Source organism: Mustelus asterias, unplaced genomic scaffold (assembly GCF_964213995.1).
Source record: "Mustelus asterias unplaced genomic scaffold, sMusAst1.hap1.1 HAP1_SCAFFOLD_2170, whole genome shotgun sequence".
NCBI classification, from domain to species: Eukaryota; Metazoa; Chordata; class Chondrichthyes; order Carcharhiniformes; family Triakidae; genus Mustelus; species Mustelus asterias.
Window position 1 is genome coordinate 39,461 of NW_027592115.1, and position 22,708 is coordinate 62,168.

General features: G+C 57.3%; 1 protein-coding gene across 1 annotated transcript; it reads left to right on the forward strand.

The window, feature by feature from the left end:
- Positions 1–2,990: 2,990 nt before the first annotated feature.
- On the forward strand, positions 2,991–22,431 carry LOC144489424 (threonine--tRNA ligase 2, cytoplasmic-like; the record flags this gene model as incomplete). The annotated part of the gene is made up of 10 exons (XM_078207268.1): positions 2,991–3,156; positions 5,355–5,435; positions 6,776–6,966; positions 8,036–8,159; positions 9,994–10,115; positions 14,709–14,826; positions 14,921–14,985; positions 18,055–18,133; positions 20,131–20,277; positions 22,333–22,431. Coding segments are annotated over exons 1-10 (1,116 nt in total), but the record flags the coding sequence as incomplete, so codon positions are not given.
- Positions 22,432–22,708: the final 277 nt, after the last annotated feature.

A 22,708-nucleotide genomic window follows, 5' to 3' on the forward strand; every position in this document is an offset into this window, starting at 1 on the left:
GGTGTCGAGCTTTTTGAGTGTTGTTGGAGCCGCACTCATCCAGGCAAGTGGAGATTCTTGTTGGAGAGACACTCATCCATGCAAGAGGAGATTGTTGTTGGGAGCCGCAGTCATCTAGTCAAGTGGAGATTGCTGTTGGGAGCCTCACTCATCCAGGCAAGTATAGATTGTTGTTGGATAGACACTCATCCAGGCAAGTGGAGATTGTTTTGGGAACTGCACTCATCCAGGCAAGTATAGATTGTTGTTGGAGAGACACTCATCCAGGCAAGTGGAGATTGTTGTTGGAGACGCACTCATCCAGGCAAGTATAGATTGTTGTTGGAGAGACACTCATCCAGGCAAGTGGAGATTGTTGTTGGAGAGACACTCATCCAGGCAAGTGGAGATTGTTGTTGGAGAGACACTCATCTAGGCAAGTGGGGATTGTTGTTGGAGCCGCACTCATCCAGGCAAGTGGGGAGTATTCCATCACACTCCTGACTTGTGCCTTGTAGATGGTGGACAGGCTTTGGGGGGAGTCAGGAGGTGAGTTACTCTCTGCAGGATTCCCAGCCTCTGACCTGCTCTGGTAGCCACAATATTTATATGGAGGGACAGGATGAGCCATGCAAAATGGCGGGACTCGCTGGTGGCCAATGTTGACCCATATCCGCTGCTGGGAATCCCGCCCTATGTCTTCTTTCATCAGTCTTATATTTTCTCCATTGTAAGAATGTTAGCGGGACTGAAAGGTTTGAATTATAAGGAGAGGCTGGATAGACTGGGATCTTTCTTCTCTGGAGCGTAGGAGGATGAGGGGGTGACCTTATAGAGGTTTATAAAATCATGAGGAGTGTAGATCAGGTGAACAGCTGGGGTCTTTTCCCCCAGGATAGGGGGAAACCAAAACTAGAGGGCAGAGGAAAGGGGGACCCAAGGGGTAACTTTTCCACCCAGAGGATGGTGCCTGTGTGGAATGAGCTGCCAGAAGGGGTGGTAGAGGCGGGGACAAGGACAACATTTAAAAGACATTTGGACTGGTACATGGATAGGGAAAGGTTTAGAGGGATACGGGCCACACGCAGGCAAATGGGACTAGCTCAGATGAGGAAACCTGGTCGGCACGGAGGAGTTGGGCCGACTGGCCTGTTTCCCTGCTGTATATCTCTGAGTCTGAGTGTGAAGAGTAGAATGGGGAAAGCTGAGGTAGAGAGTGTGGATGTAATCTGGTCTCCTCTTCTTTCTAAATGGGAGGCCAATACTTTGCTTCACTGCCCTTAGTTCTTTACGGGGATGGGACACAGCACAGGACATTTAACCCCAGTTATAGCATGGGAAAACCCAACCCGAATAAACAGCACATGTCCATTCAAGAGAAAGCTTGACAAACATGTGAGGGAGAACGAAATAGAGGGATATGTTTCCCCCGCTCTCTACTACTGACTGGGGGCCTCAGCACTGACCCTCCTACAGTGCGGCGCTCCCTCAGCACCGACCCTCCCACAGTGCGGCGCTCCCTCAGCACTGACCCTCCCACAGTGCGGCGCTCCCTCAGCACTGACCCTCCTACAGTGCGGCGCTCCCTCAGCACCGACCCTCCCACAGTGCGGCGCTCCCTCAGCACTGACCCTCCCACAGTGCGGCGCTCCCTCAGCACTGATCCTCCCACAGTGTGGCGTTCCCTCAGCACTGACCCTCCCACAGTGCGGCGCTCCCTCAGCACCGACCCTCCCACAGTGCGGCGCTCCCTCAGCACTGACCCTCCCACAGTGCGGCGCTCCCTCAGCACCGACCCTCCCACAGTGTGGCGTTCCCTCAGCACTGACCCTCCCACAGTTTGGTGCTCCCTCAGCACTGACCCTCCCACAGTGCGTCGCTCCCTCAGCACTGACCCTCCCACAGTGCGGCGCTCCCTCAACACTGACCCTCCCACAGTGCGGCGCTCCCTCAGCACTGACCCTCCCACAGTGCGGCGCTCCCTCAGCACCGACCCTCCCACAGTGCGGCGCTCCCTCAGCACTGACCCTCCCACAGTGCGGCGCTCCCTCAGCACCGACCCTCCCACAGTGCAGCGCTCCCTCAGCACCGACCCTCCCACAGTGCGGCGCTCCCTCAGCACTGACCCTCCCACAGTGCGGCGCTCCCTCAGCACTGACCCTCCCACAGTGCGGCGCTCCCTCAGCACTGACCCTCCCACAGTGCGGCGCTCCCTCAGCACTGACCCTCCCACAGTGCGGCGCTCCCTCAGCACTGACCCTCCCACAGTGCGGCGCTCCCTCAGCACTGACCCTCCCACAGTGCGGCGCTCCCTCAGCACTGACCCTCCCACAGTGCGGCGCTCCCTCAGCACTGACCCTCCCACAGTGCGGCGCTCCCTCAGCACTGACCCTCCCACAGTGCGGCGCTCCCTCAGCACTGACCCTCCCACAGTGCGGCGCTCCCTCAGGACTGACCCTCCCACAGTGCGGCGCTCCCTCAGCACTGACCCTCCCACAGTGCGGCGCTCCCTCAGCACTGACCCTCCCACAGTGCGGCGCACCCTCAGCACTGACCCTCCCACAGTGCGGCGCACCCTCAGCACTGACCCTCCCACAGTGCGGCGCACCCTCAGCACTGACCCTCCCACAGTGCGGCGCACCCTCAGCACTGACCCTCCCACAGTGCGGCGCTCCCTCAGCACTGACCTTCCCACAGTTTGGTGCTCCCTCAGCACTGACCCTCCCACAGTGCGGCGCTCCCTCAGCACTGACCCTCCCACAGTGCGGCGCTCCCTCAGCACTGTATTTGGGTGCGGAGTGGACATTGTGGATTTGGTGTATTTGGAAGAGGGATTGGTGTATTTGGTTGGGGGATTGGTACATTTGGATGGGTAAAGGACATTTGGACGCGGAAGTGCTCCGCTGTGGGGCGGGGCCAGTGCTGGCCAATCGGGAGGCGGGCTCTGGAAATTGCTACATTGGCAGGGCCAATCGGCAGCGAGGGGGCGGGGCCAGAACAGCAATGGCTGCGCCCAGGGAAGGGACATGAATCTATCTGCTCACAATGGCTGCGCCCAGGGAAGGGACATGAATCTATCTGCTCACAATGGCTGGAGCTGCCAGGAGTCTCTGTGCCGGGAGACTGAGGCTGGGATCTTCCTTCAATCTCTCAGAGCCTCGCCTGAGACGCTGCTGGGTCTGTGCAACTTGCAGCTTTTTAAAAATTTACTAATTCTTGCCCTCGATGGCCTAAACTTACTCAAATCCTGTTCTTATCGGATCTCAATCATATTAATTCTCTTTGCTAACTTTGTCTGTGTCTCTGTCTGTCTGTGTGTGTGTCTCTGTCTGTGTGTGTGTCTCTGTCTGTGTGTGTGTGTGTGTCTCTGTCTGTGTGTGTGTGTGTTTCTCTGTCTCTGTGTGTGTGTGTCTCTGTCTCTGTGTGTGTGTGTCTCTGTCTCTGTGTGTGTGTGTGTGTGTCTCTGTCTGTGTGTGTGTGTTTCTGTCTCTGTGCGTGTGTGTCTCTGTCTCTGTGTGTGTCTCTGTCTCTGTGTGTGTCTCTGTCTCTGTGTGTGTCTCTGTCTCTGTGTGTGTGTCTCTGTCTCTGTGTGTGTGTGTGTCTCTGTCTCTGTGTGTGTGTCTCTGTCTCTGTGTGTGTGTCTCTGTCTCTGTGTGTGTGTCTCTGTCTCTGTGTGTGTCTCTGTCTCTGTGTGTGTGTGTCTCTGTCTCTGTGTGTGTGTGTGTCTCTGTGTGTGTGTGTCTCTGTCTCTGTGTGTGTGTCTCTGTCTCTGTGTGTGTGTCTCTGTCTCTGTGTGTGTGTCTCTGTCTCTGTGTGTGTGTCTGTTTCTGTGTGTGTGTCTGTGTGTGTCTCTGACTGAGTGGGATGCATCAAATCAGCAAATCTCCCCTCCCACCCGCCTTACAATCTTTGCAGTTCCAAAGTTTTAAATTTTATTTATTTATTAGTGTCACAAGTAGTCTTACATTAACACTGCAATGAAGTTGCTGTGAAAATCCCCGAGTCGCCACACTCCGGCGCCTGTTCGGGTTACACTGAGGGAGAATTTAGCACGGCCAATGCACCCTAACCACTGAGGGAGAATTTAGCACGGTCTTCCGGACTGTGGGAGGAAACCGGAGCACCCGGAGGAAACCCACGCAGACACTGGGGAGAACGTGCAGACTCCGCACAAACAGTGACCCGAGCCGGGAATTGAACCCGGGTCCCTGGCGCTGTGAGGCAGCAACGCTAGCCACTGTGTCACCCTGCAGTGCAGAAGTAGGACATTCGGCCCATCGGGTCTCCACTGGCTCTCTGAAACAGCATTCCATCCGGTCCCACACCCCCACGTAACTTTAGAATAGGAATCCCGACAGTGCATCTTTGGAATGTAGCAGTGAATTCAGTCCATCGAACCTTCACTGACGACAATCCCACCCAGACCCCATCCCCATAACCCCATGTATTTACCTTGCTAATCTCCCTGACACCAAGGGGTAATTTAGCATGGCCAATCCCCTTAACCTGCACATCTTTGGACACTAAGGGGCAATTTAGCATGGCCAATCCACCTAACCTGCACATCTTTGGATACTAAGGGGCAATTTAGCATGGCCAATCCACCTAACCTGCACATCTTTGGACACTAAGGGGCAATTTAGCATGGCCAATCCCCTTAACCTGCACATCTTTGAACACTAAGGGGCAATTTAGCACGGCCAATCCGCCTAACCTGTACATCTTTGGAGTGCACATTCTTTCTCAGACAGAAATCCAATTCTCCCTTTTGAATACCCCGATCAAACCTGCCTTCGCCACCTTCTCAGCAAGTTTGTTCCAGACTCTGGGTGAAAAAGTGTTTGCTGCCTCACAGCTCCAGGGATCCGGTTTTGATTCCACCCTCGGGTCACTGTCTGTGTGGAGTCTGCACGTTCTCCCCGTGTCTGCCTGGGTTTCCCCCGGGTGCTCCGGTTTCCTCCCACAGTCCAAAGATGTGCGGGTTAGGTGGATTGGCAGGTTAAATCTGTGAGGTTACGGGCTTGAGTGGGATGTTTTGTTGGAGAGTCGGTGCTGATTCGATGGGCCAAATGGCCACCTCTCTTGCACTGTTCCACTGATCCCTCCCACTACGATGCATTATCGCATTTAAAAACCGCAACAGATGACTGAAGCGCGGTAACTTGCTGTGGAGATATATTCAGCGTCATTCTGCAGCGATCATCTCCCACGAATGTTAATGTGATCATCACACTGTTATACTTTTGTTGGGAGAATTAGTCGAGGGTGGAATATTGGCAAGCAGAGAACTACTTATACCGACAGGGGATCTTTAACATGGAACTGAACTCGCCAGTCACTCACAGATAATGGTCTCTGTTCCTTTCCACTGACAGAGTCCAGCAGAAACTGCACCTTGGAGTGAGCGTGTTGGCAAACGCGACAGAAAGCACCGTGAAGATGGTGGGGGCAAGAAGGTAAGTGACACCGGGTTAGGGTGACACGAAGTAACAATTTAAACCATTCTTCCCCAGTGACAGAGCGATGCAGCATTGAATGATTCTGCCCCCCCGCCCCACCCCCGCCCCCGCCCCACCCCCCGCCCCCGCCCCACCCCCCGCCCACCCCCCGCCCCCGCCCCACCTCCCGCCCCCCCACCCGCCCCCCGCCCCCCCCCGCCCCCCCCCCGCCCCCCACCCGCCCCCCCCCACCCCCCCACCCGCCCCCCCCCCCACCCGCCCCGCCCCCCCCCACCCCCCCACCCGCCCCCCCCCACCCGCCCCCCCCCCCACCCGCCCCCCCCCCACCCCCCCCCCCCCCCACCCCCCCACCCGCCCCACCCCCCCACCCGCCCCCCCCCCACCCGCCCCACCCCCCCACCCGCCCCCCCCCCACCCGCCCCCCCCCCACCCGCCCCCCCCCCACCCGCCCCCCATTCTTCTACACTTCCTGCTGCCTGGAAAAAGCAGCACGGTGGCACAGTGGGGTTAGCACTGCTGTCTCACGGCGCCAGGGACCCGGGTTCGATTCCCGGCTTGGGTCACTCTCTGTGCGGAGTCTGCACGTTCTCCCCGTGTCTGCCTGGGTTTCCTCCGGGTGCTCCGGTTTCCTCCCACACTCCAAAGATGTGCAGGTTAGGTGGATTGGCCATGCTAAATTTCCCATTAGTGTCCAAAGATGTGCGGGTTAGGTGGATTGGCCATGCTAAATTGTCCCTTCGTGTCCAAGGATTTGTGGGTTAAGTGGATTGGCCATGATAAATTGCCCCTTAGTGTCAGGGGGATTAGGAGGTTACGGGGAAAGGGCCTGGGTGGGATTGTGTCAGTGCAGACTTAAAGGGCCGAATGGCCTCCTTCTGTACTGTAGGGATTCAGTGAGTCTCTGATAATTAAGGACCCCACGCACCCCGGACATTCTCCCTTCCACCTTCTTCCCTCGGGAAAAAGATACACAAGTCTGAGGTCACGTACCAACCGACTCAAGAACAGCTTCTTCCCTGCTGCCGTCAGACTTTTGAATGGACCTACCTCACATTAAGTTGATCTTTCTCTACACCCGAGCTATGACTGTAACACTACATTCTGCACCCTCTCCTTTCCTTCTCTATGAACGGTATGCTTTGTCTGTAGACCGCGCAAGAAACAATACTTTTCACTGTATCCCAATACATGTGACAATAATAACTCAAATTGAATCAGTCACACTTGACCTGGTAAAGCCATTGGCTGAATCTCAGTGTGCGGGGCGGAGTTGGGCTGTGATTCCCACGTTCTCTCGTTCTTGCTTGGAGATTGAAGTTCCTTCTTGTGTTCTCCAGGGAAAGCCGTGGCCCGGGTTCGTCACAGAGCGGCTGCTGCACTTTGAGAAACTGAAGTCTGCCCACGGGGAAGTCCTGAGAGAGAGAGCCGAGAGAGAGAGTCGGCCGATCGAGGTCAGGCTGTCCGACGGGACGATTGTGAAGGGAGAGTCATGGAGGACCAGCCCCTATCAGATCACCAGAGCAACCAGGTCAGAATGTTACCGAGTGCCAATCCACCTAACCCACAAATCCTTGGACACTAAGTGGCAATTTAGCATGGCCAATCCACCTAACCCACAAATCCTTGGACACTAAGTGGCAATTTAGCATGGCCAATCCACCTAACCCACAAATCCTTGGACACTAAGTGGCAATTTAGCATGGCCAATCCACCTAACTCACACATCTTTGGACAATAAGGGACAATTTAGCATGGCCAATCCCCCTCACCTGCACATCTTTGGACACTAAGTGGCAATTTAGCATGGCCAATTCACCTAACCCACACATCTTTGGACACTAAGGGGCAATTTAGCACGGCCAATCCACCTAACTCACACATCTTTGGACACTAAGGGACAATTTAGCATGGCCAATCCCCCTAACCTGCACATCTTTGGACACTAAGTGGCAATTTAGCATGGCCAATCCACCTAACCTGCACATCTTTGGACACTAAGGGGCAATTTAGCACGGCCAATCCACCTAACCCACACATCTTTGGACACTAAGGGGCAATTTAGCACGGCCAATCCACCTAACCCACAAATCCTTGGACACTAAAGGACAATTTAGCATGGCCAATCCACCTAACCCGCACATCTTTGGACACTAAGGGGCAATTTAGCATGGCCAATCCACCCTAACCTACACATCTTTAGCCACTAAGGGGCAATTTAGCACGGCCAATGCATGTCTTTGGGACTGTGGGAGGAAACCGGAGCACCCGGAGGAAACCCACGCAGACACGGGGAGAATGTGCAGACTCCACACTGACAGTGACCCGAGCCGGGAATCGAACCCGGGTCCCTGGCGCTGTGAGGCAGCAGTGTTAACCTCCCATAGTGCAGAGGAGGCCCTTCGGCCCATCGAATTCGCACCGACAGATCAGAAGCACCTGAAGTCCCACCCAATCCCACTTCCTAGTGCTTGGCCCATAGCCCTGAACGTGCCAAGCACTCCTCCGGGTACATTTTGTTAAAGGGTGTGAGTCATCCCGCCTCTGCTAACTCCTCTTCCCTTGTTCCTTTTGTCCTTGGGGGGGGGGGGGGCTGCCAGTCGGAGACTGTCGGACGGTGCGCTGCTGGCCCGTGTTAACGGCAAACTCTGGGATCTTCACCGGCCCCTGGAGACAGACTCGACCGTGGATCTTCTGGGATTCGACAATGAGGGGGCGAGGGCGGTGAGTGAGGGGGGGGTTGGGGGGTGTCTGGAGGGGGGGCGGTGTTCTCTCCAGGGGCTAGAGAGACGGAGAAAGCCGAAGGAGCTGGGACATGGGGAACAGTGGGAGGGGAGAGACCATTCAGCCCATCGGGTCTGTTACATCCCCCTCTGTCCCCGCAGCACCCCCCCATTCAATCAGATCACGGCTGGTCTTGTCTCACTGTCTCGGAGTTCCCGCTTTAATATTCGGCGAGTGAGTCCCACATTCTCCCCCCGTGGGAGCGAGTCCCACATTCTCCCCCCGTGGGAGCGAGTCCCACATTCTCCCCCCGTGGGAGCGAGTCCCACATTCTCCCCCCGTGGGAGCGAGTCCCACATTCTCCCCCCGTGGGAGTGAGTCCCACATTCTATCCCCGTGGGAGTGAGTCCCACATTCTCCCCCCGTGGGAGCGAGTCCCACATTCTCCCCCGTGGGAGCGAGTCCCACATTCTATCCCCGTGGGAGCGAGTCCCACATTCTCCCCCCGTGGGAGCGAGTCCCACATTCTCCCCCCGTGGGAGCGAGTCCCACATTCTTCCCCCCGTGGGAGCGAGTCCCACATTCTCCCCCCGTGGGAGCGAGTCCCACATTCTCCCCCCGTGGGAGCGAGTCCCACATTCTCCCCCCGTGGGAGCGAGTCCCACATTCTCCCCCCGTGGGAGCGAGTCCCACATTCTCCCCCCGTGGGAGCGAGTCCCACATTCTCCCCCCGTGGGAGCGAGTCCCACATTCTCCCCCCGTGGGAGCGAGTCCCACATTCTCCCCCCGTGGGAGCGAGTCCCACATTCTCCCCCCGTGGGAGCGAGTCCCACATTCTCCCCCCGTGGGAGCGAGTCCCACATTCTCCCCCCGTGGGAGCGAGTCCCACATTCTCCCCCCGTGGGAGCGAGTCCCACATTCTCCCCCCGTGGGAGCGAGTCCCACATTCTCCCCCCGTGGGAGCGAGTCCCACATTCTCCCCCCGTGGGAGCGAGTCCCACATTCTCCCCCCGTGGGAGCGAGTCCCACATTCTCCCCCCGTGGGAGCGAGTCCCACATTCTCCCCCCGTGGGAGCGAGTCCCACATTCTCCCCCCGTGGGAGCGAGTCCCACATTCTCCCCCCGTGGGAGCGAGTCCCACATTCTCCCCCCGTGGGAGCGAGTCCCACATTCTCCCCCCGTGGGAGCGAGTCCCACATTCTCCCCCCGTGGGAGCGAGTCCCACATTCTCCCCCCGTGGGAGCGAGTCCCACATTCTCCCCCCGTGGGAGCGAGTCCCACATTCTCCCCCCGTGGGAGCGAGTCCCACATTCTCCCCCCGTGGGAGCGAGTCCCACATTCTCCCCCCGTGGGAGCGAGTCCCACATTCTCCCCCCGTGGGAGCGAGTCCCACATTCTCCCCCCGTGGGAGCGAGTCCCACATTCTCCCCCCGTGGGAGCGAGTCCCACATTCTCCCCCCGTGGGAGCGAGTCCCACATTCTCCCCCCGTGGGAGCGAGTCCCACATTCTCCCCCCGTGGGAGCGAGTCCCACATTCTCCCCCCGTGGGAGCGAGTCCCACATTCTCCCCCCGTGGGAGCGAGTCCCACATTCTCCCCCCGTGGGAGCGAGTCCCGCATTCTCCTCCCGTGCGAGCGAGTCCCGCATTCTCCCCCCGTGGGAGCGAGTCCCGCATTCTCCCCCCGTGGGAGCGAGTCCCGCATTCTCCCCCCGTGGGAGCGAGTCCCGCATTCTCCCCCCGTGGGAGCGAGTCCCACACTGTGCTGTGGTGATCTATGAACCCTGAGTTGCTGTGGTGTTAGTAGTTAACCTCATGCCCCTCATCGCCCGGCAGGTATTTTGGCATTCCAGCGCCCACCTGCTTGGCGCTGCCCTGGAGATTCTCTACGCGGGTCTATTGTGCCGTGGACCCAGCACGGAGCATGGATTCTACTACGACACCTACATGGACGGCAGGTGAGCCAGGATTCTCTGCCAGGGTAAATTAGTCCCTCAGGCCTGTGTTCCAGAGACCATCCCCCTCAGCGGTTGTGTCAAGTTCCCCCGCCCACCCACCCACCCACCCACCCACCCACCCACCCACCCACCCACCCACCCACCCACCTACCCACCCACCCACCTACCTACCCACCCACCTACCCACCCACCTACCCACCTACCTACCCACCCACCTACCCACCCACCTACCTACCCACCTACCTGGGGACTGCTGGGTCAGGAGACCGTGATCGTCTTTCCCAACGTTGGAGGCAGCTGTTCCAGCTCCCTGGGCAGGAAGCTCAGAATTCCCGCCCTGAACCTCCTCTCTCCGTCTCTCTCACTCTGTCTCTCTGTCTGTGCCCTCGCGCGCTCGCTCTCTCTCTCAGGCGCTCTCGGTCTCTCTCTCGGTCTCTCTCTCGGTCTCTCTCTCTCGTCTCTCTCTCTCTCGGTCTCTCTCTCTCTCGGTCTCTGTCTCTCTCGGTCTCTGTCTCTCTCGGTCTCTCTCTCTCTCGGTCTCTCTCTCTCTCTCGGTCTCTCTCTCTCTCGGTCTCTCTCTCTCTCGGTCTCTCTCTCTCTCGGTCTCTCTCTCTCTCGGTCTCTGTCTCTCTCGGTCTCTGTCTCTCTCGGTCTCTGTCTCTCTCGGTCTCTGTCTCTCTCGGTCTCTGTCTCTCTCGGTCTCTGTCTCTCTCGGTCTCTGTCTCTCTCGGTCTCTGTCTCTCTCGGTCTCTGTCCCTCTCTCCCTCTCGGTCTCTGTCTCTCTCCCTCTCGGTCTCTGTCTCTCTCTCTCTCGGTCTCTGTCTCTCTCTCTCTCGGTCTCTGTCTCTCTCTCTCTCGGTCTCTCTCTCTCTCGGTCTCTCTCTCTCTCGGTCTCTCTCTCTCTCGGTCTCTCTCTCTCTCGGTCTCTCTCTCTCTCGGTCTCTCTCTCTCTCGGTCTCTCTCTCTCTCGGTCTCTCTCTCTCTCGGTCTCTCTCTCTCTCGGTCTCTCTCTCTCTCGGTCTCTCTCTCTCTCGGTCTCTCTCTCTCTCGGTCTCTCTCTCTCTCGGTCTCTCTCTCTCTCGGTCTCTGTCTCTCTCCCTCTCGGTCTCTGTCTCTCTCCCTCTCGGTCTCTGTCTCTCTCCCTCTCGGTCTCTGTCTCTCTCTCTCTCGGTCTCTGTCTCTCTCTCTCTCGGTCTCTGTCTCTCTCTCTCTCGGTCTCTGTCTCTCTCTCTCTCGGTCTCTGTCTCTCTCTCTCTCGGTCTCTGTCTCTCTCTCTCTCGGTCTCTGTCTCTCTCTCTCTCGGTCTCTGTCTCTCTCTCTCTCAGTCTCTGTCTCTCGGTCTCCGTCTCTCTCTCTCTCGGTCTCCGTCTCCCTCTCGGTCTCCGTCTCCCTCTCGGTCTCCGTCTCCCTCTCGGTCTCCGTCTCCGTCTCCCTCTCGGTCTCCGTCTCCGTCTCCCTCTCGGTCTCCGTCTCCGTCTCCCTCTCGGTCTCCGTCTCCGTCTCCCTCTCGGTCTCCGTCTCCGTCTCCCTCTCGGTCTCCGTCTCCGTCTCCGTCTCCGTCTCCCTCTCGGTCTCCGTCTCCGTCTCCGTCTCCGTCTCGGTCTCCGTCTCCCTCTCGGTCTCCGTCTCCCTCTCGGTCTCCGTCTCCCTCTCGGTCTCCGTCTCCCTCTCGGTCTCCGTCTCCCTCTCGGTCTCCGTCTCCCTCTCGGTCTCCGTCTCCCTCTCGGTCTCCGTCTCCCTCTCGGTCTCCGTCTCCCTCTCGGTCTCCGTCTCCCTCTCGGTCTCCGTCTCCCTCTCGGTCTCCGTCTCCCTCTCGGTCTCCGTCTCCCTCTCGGTCTCCGTCTCCCTCTCGGTCTCCGTCTCCCTCTCGGTCTCCGTCTCCCTCTCGGTCTCCGTCTCCCTCTCGGTCTCCGTCTCCCTCTCGGTCTCCGTCTCCCTCTCGGTCTCCGTCTCCCTCTCGGTCTCCGTCTCCCTCTCGGTCTCCGTCTCCCTCTCGGTCTCCGTCTCCCTCTCGGTCTCCGTCTCCCTCTCGGTCTCCGTCTCCCTCTCGGTCTCCGTCTCCCTCTCGGTCTCCGTCTCCCTCTCGGTCTCCGTCTCCCTCTCGGTCTCCGTCTCCCTCTCGGTCTCCGTCTCCCTCTCGGTCTCCGTCTCCCTCTCGGTCTCCGTCTCCCTCTCGGTCTCCGTCTCCCTCTCGGTCTCCGTCTCCCTCTCGGTCTCCGTCTCCCTCTCGGTCTCCGTCTCCCTCTCGGTCTCCGTCTCCCTCTCGGTCTCCGTCTCCCTCTCGGTCTCCGTCTCCCTCTCGGTCTCCGTCTCCCTCTCGGTCTCCGTCTCCCTCTCGGTCTCCGTCTCCCTCTCGGTCTCCGTCTCCCTCTCGGTCTCCGTCTCCCTCTCGGTCTCCGTCTCCCTCTCGGTCTCCGTCTCCCTCTCGGTCTCCGTCTCCCTCTCGGTCTCCGTCTCCCTCTCGGTCTCCGTCTCCCTCTCGGTCTCCGTCTCCCTCTCGGTCTCCGTCTCCCTCTCGGTCTCCGTCTCCCTCTCGGTCTCCGTCTCCCTCTCGGTCTCCGTCTCCCTCTCGGTCTCCGTCTCCCTCTCGGTCTCCGTCTCCCTCTCGGTCTCCGTCTCCCTCTCGGTCTCCGTCTCCCTCTCGGTCTCCGTCTCCCTCTCGGTCTCCGTCTCCCTCTCGGTCTCCGTCTCCCTCTCGGTCTCCGTCTCCCTCTCGGTCTCCGTCTCCCTCTCGGTCTCCGTCTCCCTCTCGGTCTCCGTCTCCCTCTCGGTCTCCGTCTCCCTCTCGGTCTCCGTCTCCCTCTCGGTCTCCGTCTCCCTCTCGGTCTCCGTCTCCCTCTCGGTCTCCGTCTCCCTCTCGGTCTCCGTCTCCCTCTCGGTCTCCGTCTCCCTCTCGGTCTCCGTCTCCCTCTCGGTCTCCGTCTCCCTCTCGGTCTCTCCCTCCCTCTCGGTCTCTCCCTCCCTCTCGCACGCTCTCGGTCTCTCTCGCACATGCTTTCGTTCTCCCTCACGTTCGCACGCTCTGACTCTCTCTTGGTCTCTCTCTCACACGCACTCCCGCGCGCTCCCGCTCTCCCCCACGCTTGCGCGCTCTCGCGCTCTGTCACGTGCCCACACTCGCTCCCTGGTGCTGACTCCTCCTCTGTCCTTTAGGCTGATCTCTTTGTCCCCTGCCCTTGCTGTCCCTCTGTGTGGCCCAGTGATGTTGGTGCTGTCAGTGAGTTGGGTTTGATCAGGTTAGTGTTTGCTGTTGGGGTCTTGCTGCAATATTAACAACATAAAGTGTAGAGAGGGGAGTTTGCCTGGTCCCTGTCTCTACAAGAAGTCTCACAACACCAAGTTAAAGTCCAACAGTTCCGACCCGCCTCAGAAGACAAACACGGGACATGGTGGACAGAGTACCCTTCGTCGTCCAGTACTTCCCCGGAGCGGAGAATCTACGGCATCTCCTCCAGAGCCTTCAACATGTCATTGATGAAGACAAACATCTCGCCAAGTCCATCCCCACACCCCCACTTCTTGCCTTCAAACAACCGCACAACCTCAAACAGACCATTGTCCGCAGCAAACTACCCAGCCTTCAGGAGAACAGTGACCACGACACCACACAACCCTGCCACAGCAACCTCTGCAAGACGTGCCGGATCATCGACACAGATACCATCATCTCACGTGAGAACACCTTCCACCAGGTACACGGTACCTACTCCTGCAACTCGGCCAACGTTGTCTACCTGATACGCTGCAGGAAAGGATGTCCCGAGGCATGGTACATTGGGGAAACCATGCAGACGCTACAACAACGGATGAATGAACACCACTTGACAATCACCAGGCAAGACTGTTCTCTTCCTGTTGGGGAGCACTTCAGCGGTCACGGGCATTCAGCCTCTGATATTCGGGTAAGCGTTCTCCAAGGCGGCCTTCGCGACACACGACAACGCAGAGTCGCTGAGCAGAAACTGATAGCCAAGTTCCGCACACATGAGGACGGCCTCAACCGGGATCTTGGGTTCATGTCACACTATCGGTAACCCCCCCAACTTGCCTGGGCTTGCAAAATCTCACTGGCTGTCCTGTCTGGAGACAATGCACATCTCTTTAACCTGTGCTTAACGCTCTCTCCACTCACATTGTCTGTACCTTTAAGACTTGATTACCTGTAAAGACTCGCATTCCAGCCATTATCTTGTAAATTGAGTTTGTGTCTGAAAATGCCCTGTTTGTGAACACAACTCCCACTCACCTGACGAAGGAGCGGCGCTCCGAAAGCTCGTGCTACCAAATAAACCTGTTGGACTTTAACCTGGTGTTGTGAGACTTCTTACTGTGTTTACCCCAGTCCAACGCCGGCATCTCCACATCATCCCTGTCTCTGGCCAGCCCCGACATAGCTGCAGTGAGGTTTGTGTTAATGGGGGCTTGCTGTGCACAGATTGGCTGCATCGATTATTATGTTGCAGGGTGTTGGCAGTGTTGATGGGGGCGTGATTCTGACCATAAACACTGCCTTAAAGGACGTGCTGAACCGCTGCCAGGTTACCCCCCCCCCGCCCCCGGCTCACTTCACCTCTCTCCCCTCTCCCCATACAGATCTGTTCCGGACAGCGACGTTCCAGAGCTGGAGCGAGTCTGCAGGTCGCTGACGGAAGAACGACATCCGTTCGAGAGGGTGGAGGTTCCGACTCGGGAATTACTGGAGCTTTTCAAGGTAGGGTCCGGGCGGGCCAGAGCAGGTCGGTGAATTTCTGCGCGCTTTGGCAAGGGGGGGCAGTGTCTGAGAAATCTTTCTCTTCCTCCTCCAGTACAACAAGTTTAAGTTACGGTTCATCGCAGACAAAGTGAGGACCCCGACCGCCACCGTCTACAGGTAATCCACACCCGTGCGGGCTGGCGGGCGTTGATTGTAAACGTGTTTGGACGTGGTTCCCTTTTACCCCATCACCGCTCCATTCTGACATCGTAGAATCCCCAACAGTGCAGAAGGAGGCCATTCAGCCCATCGAGCCTTCGCCAACAACAATCCCACCCAGGCCCTCTTCCCCATTCTTCTTTGTTATTGAGGAACGGGTTGAGGACTCTGGGTCTGTACTCGTTGGAGTTTAGAAGAATGAGGGGGGGGATCTTATTGAAACTTACAGGATACTGCGAGGCCTGGATAGAGTGGACGCGGAGAGGATGTTCCCACTAGTGGGAAAAACTAGAACCAGAGGGGGCACAACCTCAGGCTAAAGGGACGATCCTTTAAAACAGAGATGAGGAGGAATTTCTCCAGCCAGAGAGTGGTGAATCTGTGGAACTCTTTGCCGCAGAAGGCTGTGGAGGCCGGGTCATTGAGTGTCTTTAAGACAGAGATAGATAGGTTCTTGATTAATAAGGGGATCAGGGGTTATGGGGGAAAGGCAGGAGAATGGGGATTGAGAAAAATATCAGCCATGATTGAATGGCGGAGCAGACTCGATGGGCCGAGTGGCCTCATTCTGCTCCTATGTCTTACGGTCTTATTATTATCACATGTACTGGGATACAGTGAAAAGTATTGTTCCTTGCGTGCTATACAGACAAAGCATACCGTTCATAGAGTACATAGATTTGATTTATTATTGTCACGTATTAATATACAGTGAAAAGTATTGTTTCTTGCGCCTTATACAGACAAAGCATACTGTTCATAGAGAAGGAAAGGAGAGGGTGCAGAATGTAGTTTTCCAGTCATAGCTAGGGTGTAGAGAAAGCTTTTAATTTGATTTATTATTGTCACATGTATTGGGATACTGTGAAAAGTATTGTTTCTTGCGCACTATGCAGACAAAGCATACCGTTCATAGAGTATACAGGGGAGAAGGAGAGGAGAGAGTGCAGATTGTAGTGTTACAGTCATAGCTAGGGTGTAGAGAAAGATCAACTTAATGCGAGGTAGGTCCATTCAAAAGTCTGACAGCAGCAGGGAAGAAGCTGTTCTTGAGTCGGTCGGTACGTGACCTCAGACTTTTGTATCTATTTCCCGACGGAAGAAGGTGGAAGAGAGAATGTCCGGGGTGCGTGGGGTCCTTGATTATGCTGGCTGCTTTTCCCCGAGGCAGCGGGAAGTGTAGACAGAGTCAATGGATGGGAGGCTGGTTTGCGTGATGGGATTGGGCTACATTCACGACCCTTTTGTAGTTCCTTGCGGTCTTGGGCAGAGCAGGAGCCCCAGACCAAGCAGTGATACATCTGGAAAGAATGCTTTCTATGGGGAAAAGGTGGTGAGAGTCGTAGCGGAGGTGGAACCCCCCACCTCCCTCTGAGGAAATAACACCACTCAAAGTGGAATACCTCCCCCTATAATGTGTTAAAGTGTGTGTGAGAAGTGGTTACATTGGCACCTCAGCAACTTCTAGTGGTTGAATCTAAATAATTCCCTGAAACTCCCTCTGAAAAAACAACAAATAGCACTTTATTTATCTAACTAAGAGTGAACAGGTTAACTAAACTGTTAACAAACCAAATAAAACATGATTATAACGGAAAGCTGTTGAGATAAAAACAATTCCCACTTATTAACAAAAAAAATATAGATAATTTTCAGAGTCAATCCCTAAGTTAGAACCAGAGTTGTCGTCGCTCGGAATATTCTGTGTTTCTTCTTTGCGACCGAGATGAGGCTTTGAGCTGTGGCAGGGGGCAGTTGCTGTCTCCGCTTGTTGTCTAACTGTCTGCTCTTTTATATCTGTGGTGACAGATCCACATCCCTTACAATACGATTGGTTACCAGGCCTTTGACAAGGTACCGCATGGTAGGTTGTGGCATGAGGTTAAATCTCACGGGATTCAGGGTGAGGTAGCTAAATGGTACAGAATTGGCTTCTTGACAGAAGCCAGAGGATGGTTGTAGAGGGTTGTTTTTCAAACTGGAGGCCTGTGACCAGCGGTGTGCCTCAGGGATCAGTGTTGGGTCCACTGTTATTTGTCATTTATATTAATGATTTGGATGAGAATATAGGAGGCATGGTTAGTAAGCTTGCAAGTACCTTGAAGTCTTAAAGCGCATCAAGGTAGATAAATCCCCGGGACCTGATGAAGTGTATCCCAGGACGTTGTGGGAGGCTAGGGAAGAAATTGCGGGTCCCCTAGCCGAGATATTTGAATCATCGATAATCACGGGTGAGGTGTCTGAAGATTGGAGAGTGGCAAATGTTGTGCCTTTGTTTAAAAAGGGCTGCTGGGAAAAGTCTGGGAACTACAGGCCAGTGAGCCTCACATCTGTGGTGGGTAAGTTGTTGGAAGGTATTTTGAGAGACAGGATCTACAGGCATTTAGAGACACAAGGACTGATTAGGGACAGTCAGCATGGCTTTGTGAGTGGAAAATCATGTCTCACAAATTTGATTGAGTTTTTTGAAGGGGTAACCAAGAAGGTAGATGAGGGCAGTGCAGTTGATGTTGTCTACATGGACTTTAGCAAGGCCTTTGACAAGGTACCGCTTGGTAGGTTGTTGCATAAGGTTAAATCTCACGGGATCCAGGGTGAGGTATCTAAATGGATACAAAATTGGCTTGATGACAGAAGCCAGAGGGTGGTTGTAGAGGGTTGTTTTTCAAACTGGAGGCCTGTGACCAGCGGTGTGCCTCAGGGATCAGTGCTGGGTCCACTGTTATTTGTCATTTATGTTAATGATTTGGATGAGAACATAGGAGGCATGGTTAGTAAGTTTGCAGATGACACCAAGATTGGTGGCATAGTGGACAGTGAAGAAGGTTATCTCCAATTGCAACGGGATCTTGATCAATTGGGCCAGTGGGCTGACGAATGGTAGTTTGTTCCATCGCACTCCTGACTTGTGCCTTGTGGGCTGGTCAGCAGAATGAGTGAGTGGATGAGGGACCTCCTTCCCTCTCAGTCCCATGAGTGAGTGCACTCTTGCCCTCATGAATAACCTCGAACTTGTTTGACCTTCAGGTGCGGTCCCTTGGTTGATCTCTGTCGAGGCCCTCACATCAGCAACACGGGCCAGATCAAAGCTTTCCGCATCGAGAAGGTGGGTCACTCTCTGTCACATTACACATCTCCCGCTCTACCCACTGCCTTCCCCTCCCCTCGCTGAAACAGTCAACATAAAGGGAGCTTTACTCTGTATCTAACCCCGTGCTGTACCTGTCCTGGGAGTGTTTGATGGGGGACAGTGTAGAGGGAGCTTTACTCTGTATCTAACCCCGTGCTGTACCTGTCCTGGGAGTGTTTGATGGGGACAGTGTAGAGGGAGCTTTACTCTGTATCTAACCCCGTGCTGTACCTGTCCTGGGAGTGTTTGATGGGGACAGTGTAGAGGGAGCTTTACTCTGTATCTAACCCCGTGCTGTACCCGTCCTGGGAGTGTTTGATGGGGGACGGTGTAGAGGGAGCTTTACTCTGTATCTAACCCCGTGCTGTACCTGTCCTGGGAGTGTTTGATGGGGACAGTGTAGAGGGAGCTTTACTCTGTATCTAACCCCGTGCTGTACCCGTCCTGGGAGTGTTTGATGGGGGACGGTGTAGAGGGAGCTTTACTCTGTATCTAACCCCGTGCTGTACCTGTCCTGGGAGTGTTTGATGGGGACAGTGTAGAGGGAGCTTTACTCTGTATCTAACCCCGTGCTGTACCTGTCCTGGGAGTGTTTGATGGGGGACAGTGTAGAGGGAGCTTTACTCTGTATCTAACCCCGTGCTGTACCTGTCCTGGGAGTGTTTGATGGGGACAGTGTAGAGGGAGCTTTACTCTGTATCTAACCCCGTGCTGTCCCTGTCCTGGGAGTGTTTGATGGGGGGACAGTGTAGAGGGAGCTTTACTCTGTATCTAACCCCGTGCTGTATCTGTCCTGGGAGTGTTTGATGGGGACAGTGTAGAGGGAGCTTTACTCTGTATCTAACCCCGTGCTGTACCTGTCCTGGGAGTGTGTGATGGGGGGACAGTGTAGAGGGAGCTTTACTCTGTATCTAACCCCGTGCAGTACCCGTCCTGGGAGTGTTTGATGGGGGACGGTGTAGAGGGAGCTTTACTCTGTATCTAACCCCGTGCTGTACTTGTCCTGGGAGTGTTTGATGGGGACAGTGTAGAGGGAGCTTTACTCTGTATCTCACCCCGTGCTGTACCTGTCCTGGGAGTGTTTGAAGGGGACAGTGTAGAGGGAGCTTTACTCTGTATCTAACCCCGTGCTGTACCTGTCCTGGGAGTGTTTGATGGGGGACAGTGTAGAGGGAGCTTTACTCTGTATCTAACCCCGTGCTGTACCTGTCCTGGGAGTGTTTGATGGGGACAGTGTAGAGGGAGCTTTACTCTGTATCTAACCCCGTGCTGTCCCTGTCCTGGGAGTGTTTGATGGGGGGACAGTGTAGAGGGAGCTTTACTCTGTATCTAACCCCGTGCTGTATCTGTCCTGGGAGTGTTTGATGGGGACAGTGTAGAGGGAGCTTTACTCTGTATCTAACCCCGTGCTGTATCTGTCCTGGGAGTGTTTGATGGGGGGGGGAACAGTGTAGAGGAGCTCGCTCTCACGGGGGGGGAGTGGGGGAAAATGTGGGACTCGTTCCCACGGGGGGGAGTGGGGGAGAATGCGGGACTCGCTCCCACGGGGGGAGTGGGGGAGAATGTGGGACTCGCTCCCATGGGGGGAGTGGGGGAGAATGTGGGACTCACTCCCACGGGAGGGAGTGGGGGAGAATGTGGGACTCGCTCCCACGGGGGAGTGGGGGAGAATGTGGGACTCGCTCCCGCGGGGAGAGTGGGGGAGAATGTGGGACTCGCTCCCGCGGGGAGAGTGGGGGAGAATTTGGGACTCGCTCCCGCGGGGTGAGTGGGGGAGAATGTGGGACTCGCTCCCGCGGGGTGAGTGGGGGAGGTGAAAGGGTCGATATGGTGATGGGGGTGGGACGAAGCTTGTGCAGGGCAGCAGTTCTGGCGTGGAAGCGAGGAGCCGATGGCCTGTTCCTGTGCTGTCCGGTCTGTGTGATGGAGGTGATGACTGTCTGTTCCTGGTGTTTGTTGGACTGATTCCTCAGAGTGCCGCAGTGCACTGGGCTGGGAATCCGGACATGGAGCCACTGCACAGAATCCACGGAATATCCTTCCCGGATGTCGAGGGGCTGGCTGAGTGGGATCGACTGCAGGAAGCGGCAAGGAACCGGGACCATCGGAAAATCGGGAAGGTGAGGGAACCCCCTTGGCCGAGAGGGGGTGAGGGAGCGGGACGGAGGGAGTGACTGAGGGAGGGGGCTCCAGAGCCGGTGCGGATTATACACTGTCACGCAGGGGGGTTGTTGGTCAGTCAGGGTCACGCGGAGGGGGTTTGGGGTCAGTCAGGGTCAGGAGGGGGGTGATTGGGGCCAGTCAGGATCACATGGAGGGGGTTTGGGTTCAGTCAGGGCGACACAGGGTCACGCGGGGGGGGGGGTTGGGGTCAGACAGGGTCACGCGGGGGGGGTTTGGGGTCAGTCAGGGTCACGCGGGGGGGGTTTGGGGTCAGTCAGGGTCACACCGGGGGGGCTTGGGGTCAGTCAGGGTCGGACAGGGTCATGCGGGGGAGGTTTAGGGTCAGTCAGGGTCGGACAGGGTCACACGGGGGGGGGTTTGGGGTCAGTCAGGGTCAGACAGGGTCACACCGGGGGGGCTTGGGGTCAGTCAGGGTCGGACAGGGTCATGCGGGGGAGGTTTGGGGTCAGTCAGGGTCGGACAGGGTCACACGGGGGGGGTTTGGGGTCAGTCAGGGTTGGACAGGGTCATGCGGGGGGGGTTTGGGGTCAGTCAGGGTTGGACAGGGTCACATGGGGGGGATTGGGGTCAGACAGGGTCACACGGGGGGGTTTGGGGTCAGTCAGGGTCCGACAGGGTCACACGGGGGGGTTTGGGGTCGGACAGGGTCACGCGGGGGGGTTTGGGGTCGGACAGGGTCACGTGGGGGGGTTTGGGGTCAGTCAGGGTCACGCGGGGGGGGGTTGGGGTCAGTCAGGGTCACGCGGGGGGGGGGTTTGGGGTCAGACAGGGTCACACCGGGGGGGCTTGGGGTCAGTCAGGGTCGGACAGGGTCATGCGGGGGAGGTTTGGGGTCAGTCAGGGTCGGACAGGGTCACACGGGGGGGATTTGGGGTCAGTCAGGGTTGGACAGGGTCACATGGGGGGGATTGGGGTCAGACAGGGTCACACGGGGGGGTTTGGGGTCAGTCAAGGTCACGTGGGGGGGTTTGTGGTCGGACAGGGTCACGCGGGGGGGTTTGGGGTCAGTCAGGGTCACGCGGGGGGGTTTGGGGTCGGACAGGGTCACGCGGGGGGGTTTGGGGTCGGACAGGGTCACGCGGGGGGGTTTGGGGTCGGACAGGGTCACGCGGGGGGGTTTGTGGTCGGACAGGGTCACGCGGGGGGGTTTGGGGTCGGACAGGGTCACGCGGGGGGGTTTGGGGCAACACAGGGTCACGCGGGGGGTTTGGGGTCAGTCAGGGTCACGCGGGGGGGTTTGGGGTCGGACAGGGTCACGCGGGGGGGTTTGGGGTCGGACAGGGTCACGCGGGGGGGTTTGGGGTCGGACAGGGTCACGCGGGGGGGTTTGGGGTCGGACAGGGTCACGCGGGGGGGTTTGGGGTCGGACAGGGTCACGCGGGGAGGTTTGGGGTCAGTCAGGGCGACACCGGGTCATGCGGGGGGGTTTGGGGTCAGTCAGGGTCACGCGGGGGGGTTTGGGGTCGGACAGGGTCACGCAGGGAGGTTTGGGGTCAGTCAGGGCGACACCGGGTCATGCGGGGGGGGGGTCAGTCAGGGTCACGCGGGGGGGTTTGGGGTTGGACAGGGTCACGCGGGGGGTTTGGGGTCAGTCAGGGTGACACAGGGTCACGCGGGGGGGTTTGGGGTTGGACAGGGTCACGCGGGGGGGTTTGGGGTCAGTCAGGGTGACACAGGGTCACGCGGGGGGGTTTGGGGTCGGACAGGGTCACACGGGGGGGTTTGGGGTCGGACAGGGTCACGCGGGGGTGTTTGGGGTCAGTCAGGGCGACACGGGGTCACGCGGGGGGGTTTGGGGTCAGTCAGGGCGACACGGGGTCACGCGGGGGGGTTTGGGGTCAGTCAGGGCGACACAGGGTCACGCGAGGGGGGGTTTGGGGTCAGTCAGGGTCACGCGGGGGGGTTTGCGGTTGGACAGGGTCACGCGGGGGTACTCTGGGTGGTGTACACTGTTGTGGATTTATTGCCGAATGTCTCTGTCTCTCCCTCAGGAACAGGAGCTGTTCTTTTTTCACGAGATGAGTCCTGGGAGCTGCTTCTTCCTCCCAAAGGGAGCTCACATCTACAACACCCTGACCGATTTCCTCAAGGTACCGGAACCCTGTGACAAACCGCGAGCTCCCCTCACAACACCTTCACTCTGTATCTAACCCCGTGCTGTACCTGTCCTGGGAGTGTTTGATGGGGACAGTGTAGAGGGAGCTTTACTCTGTATCTAACCCTGTGCTGTACCTGTCCTGGGAGTGTTTGATGGGGGACAGTGTAGAGGGAGCTTTACTCTGTATCTAACCCCGTGCTGTACCTGTCCTGGGAGTGTTTGATGGGGGACAGTGTAGAGGGAGCTTTACTCTATATCTAACCCCGTGC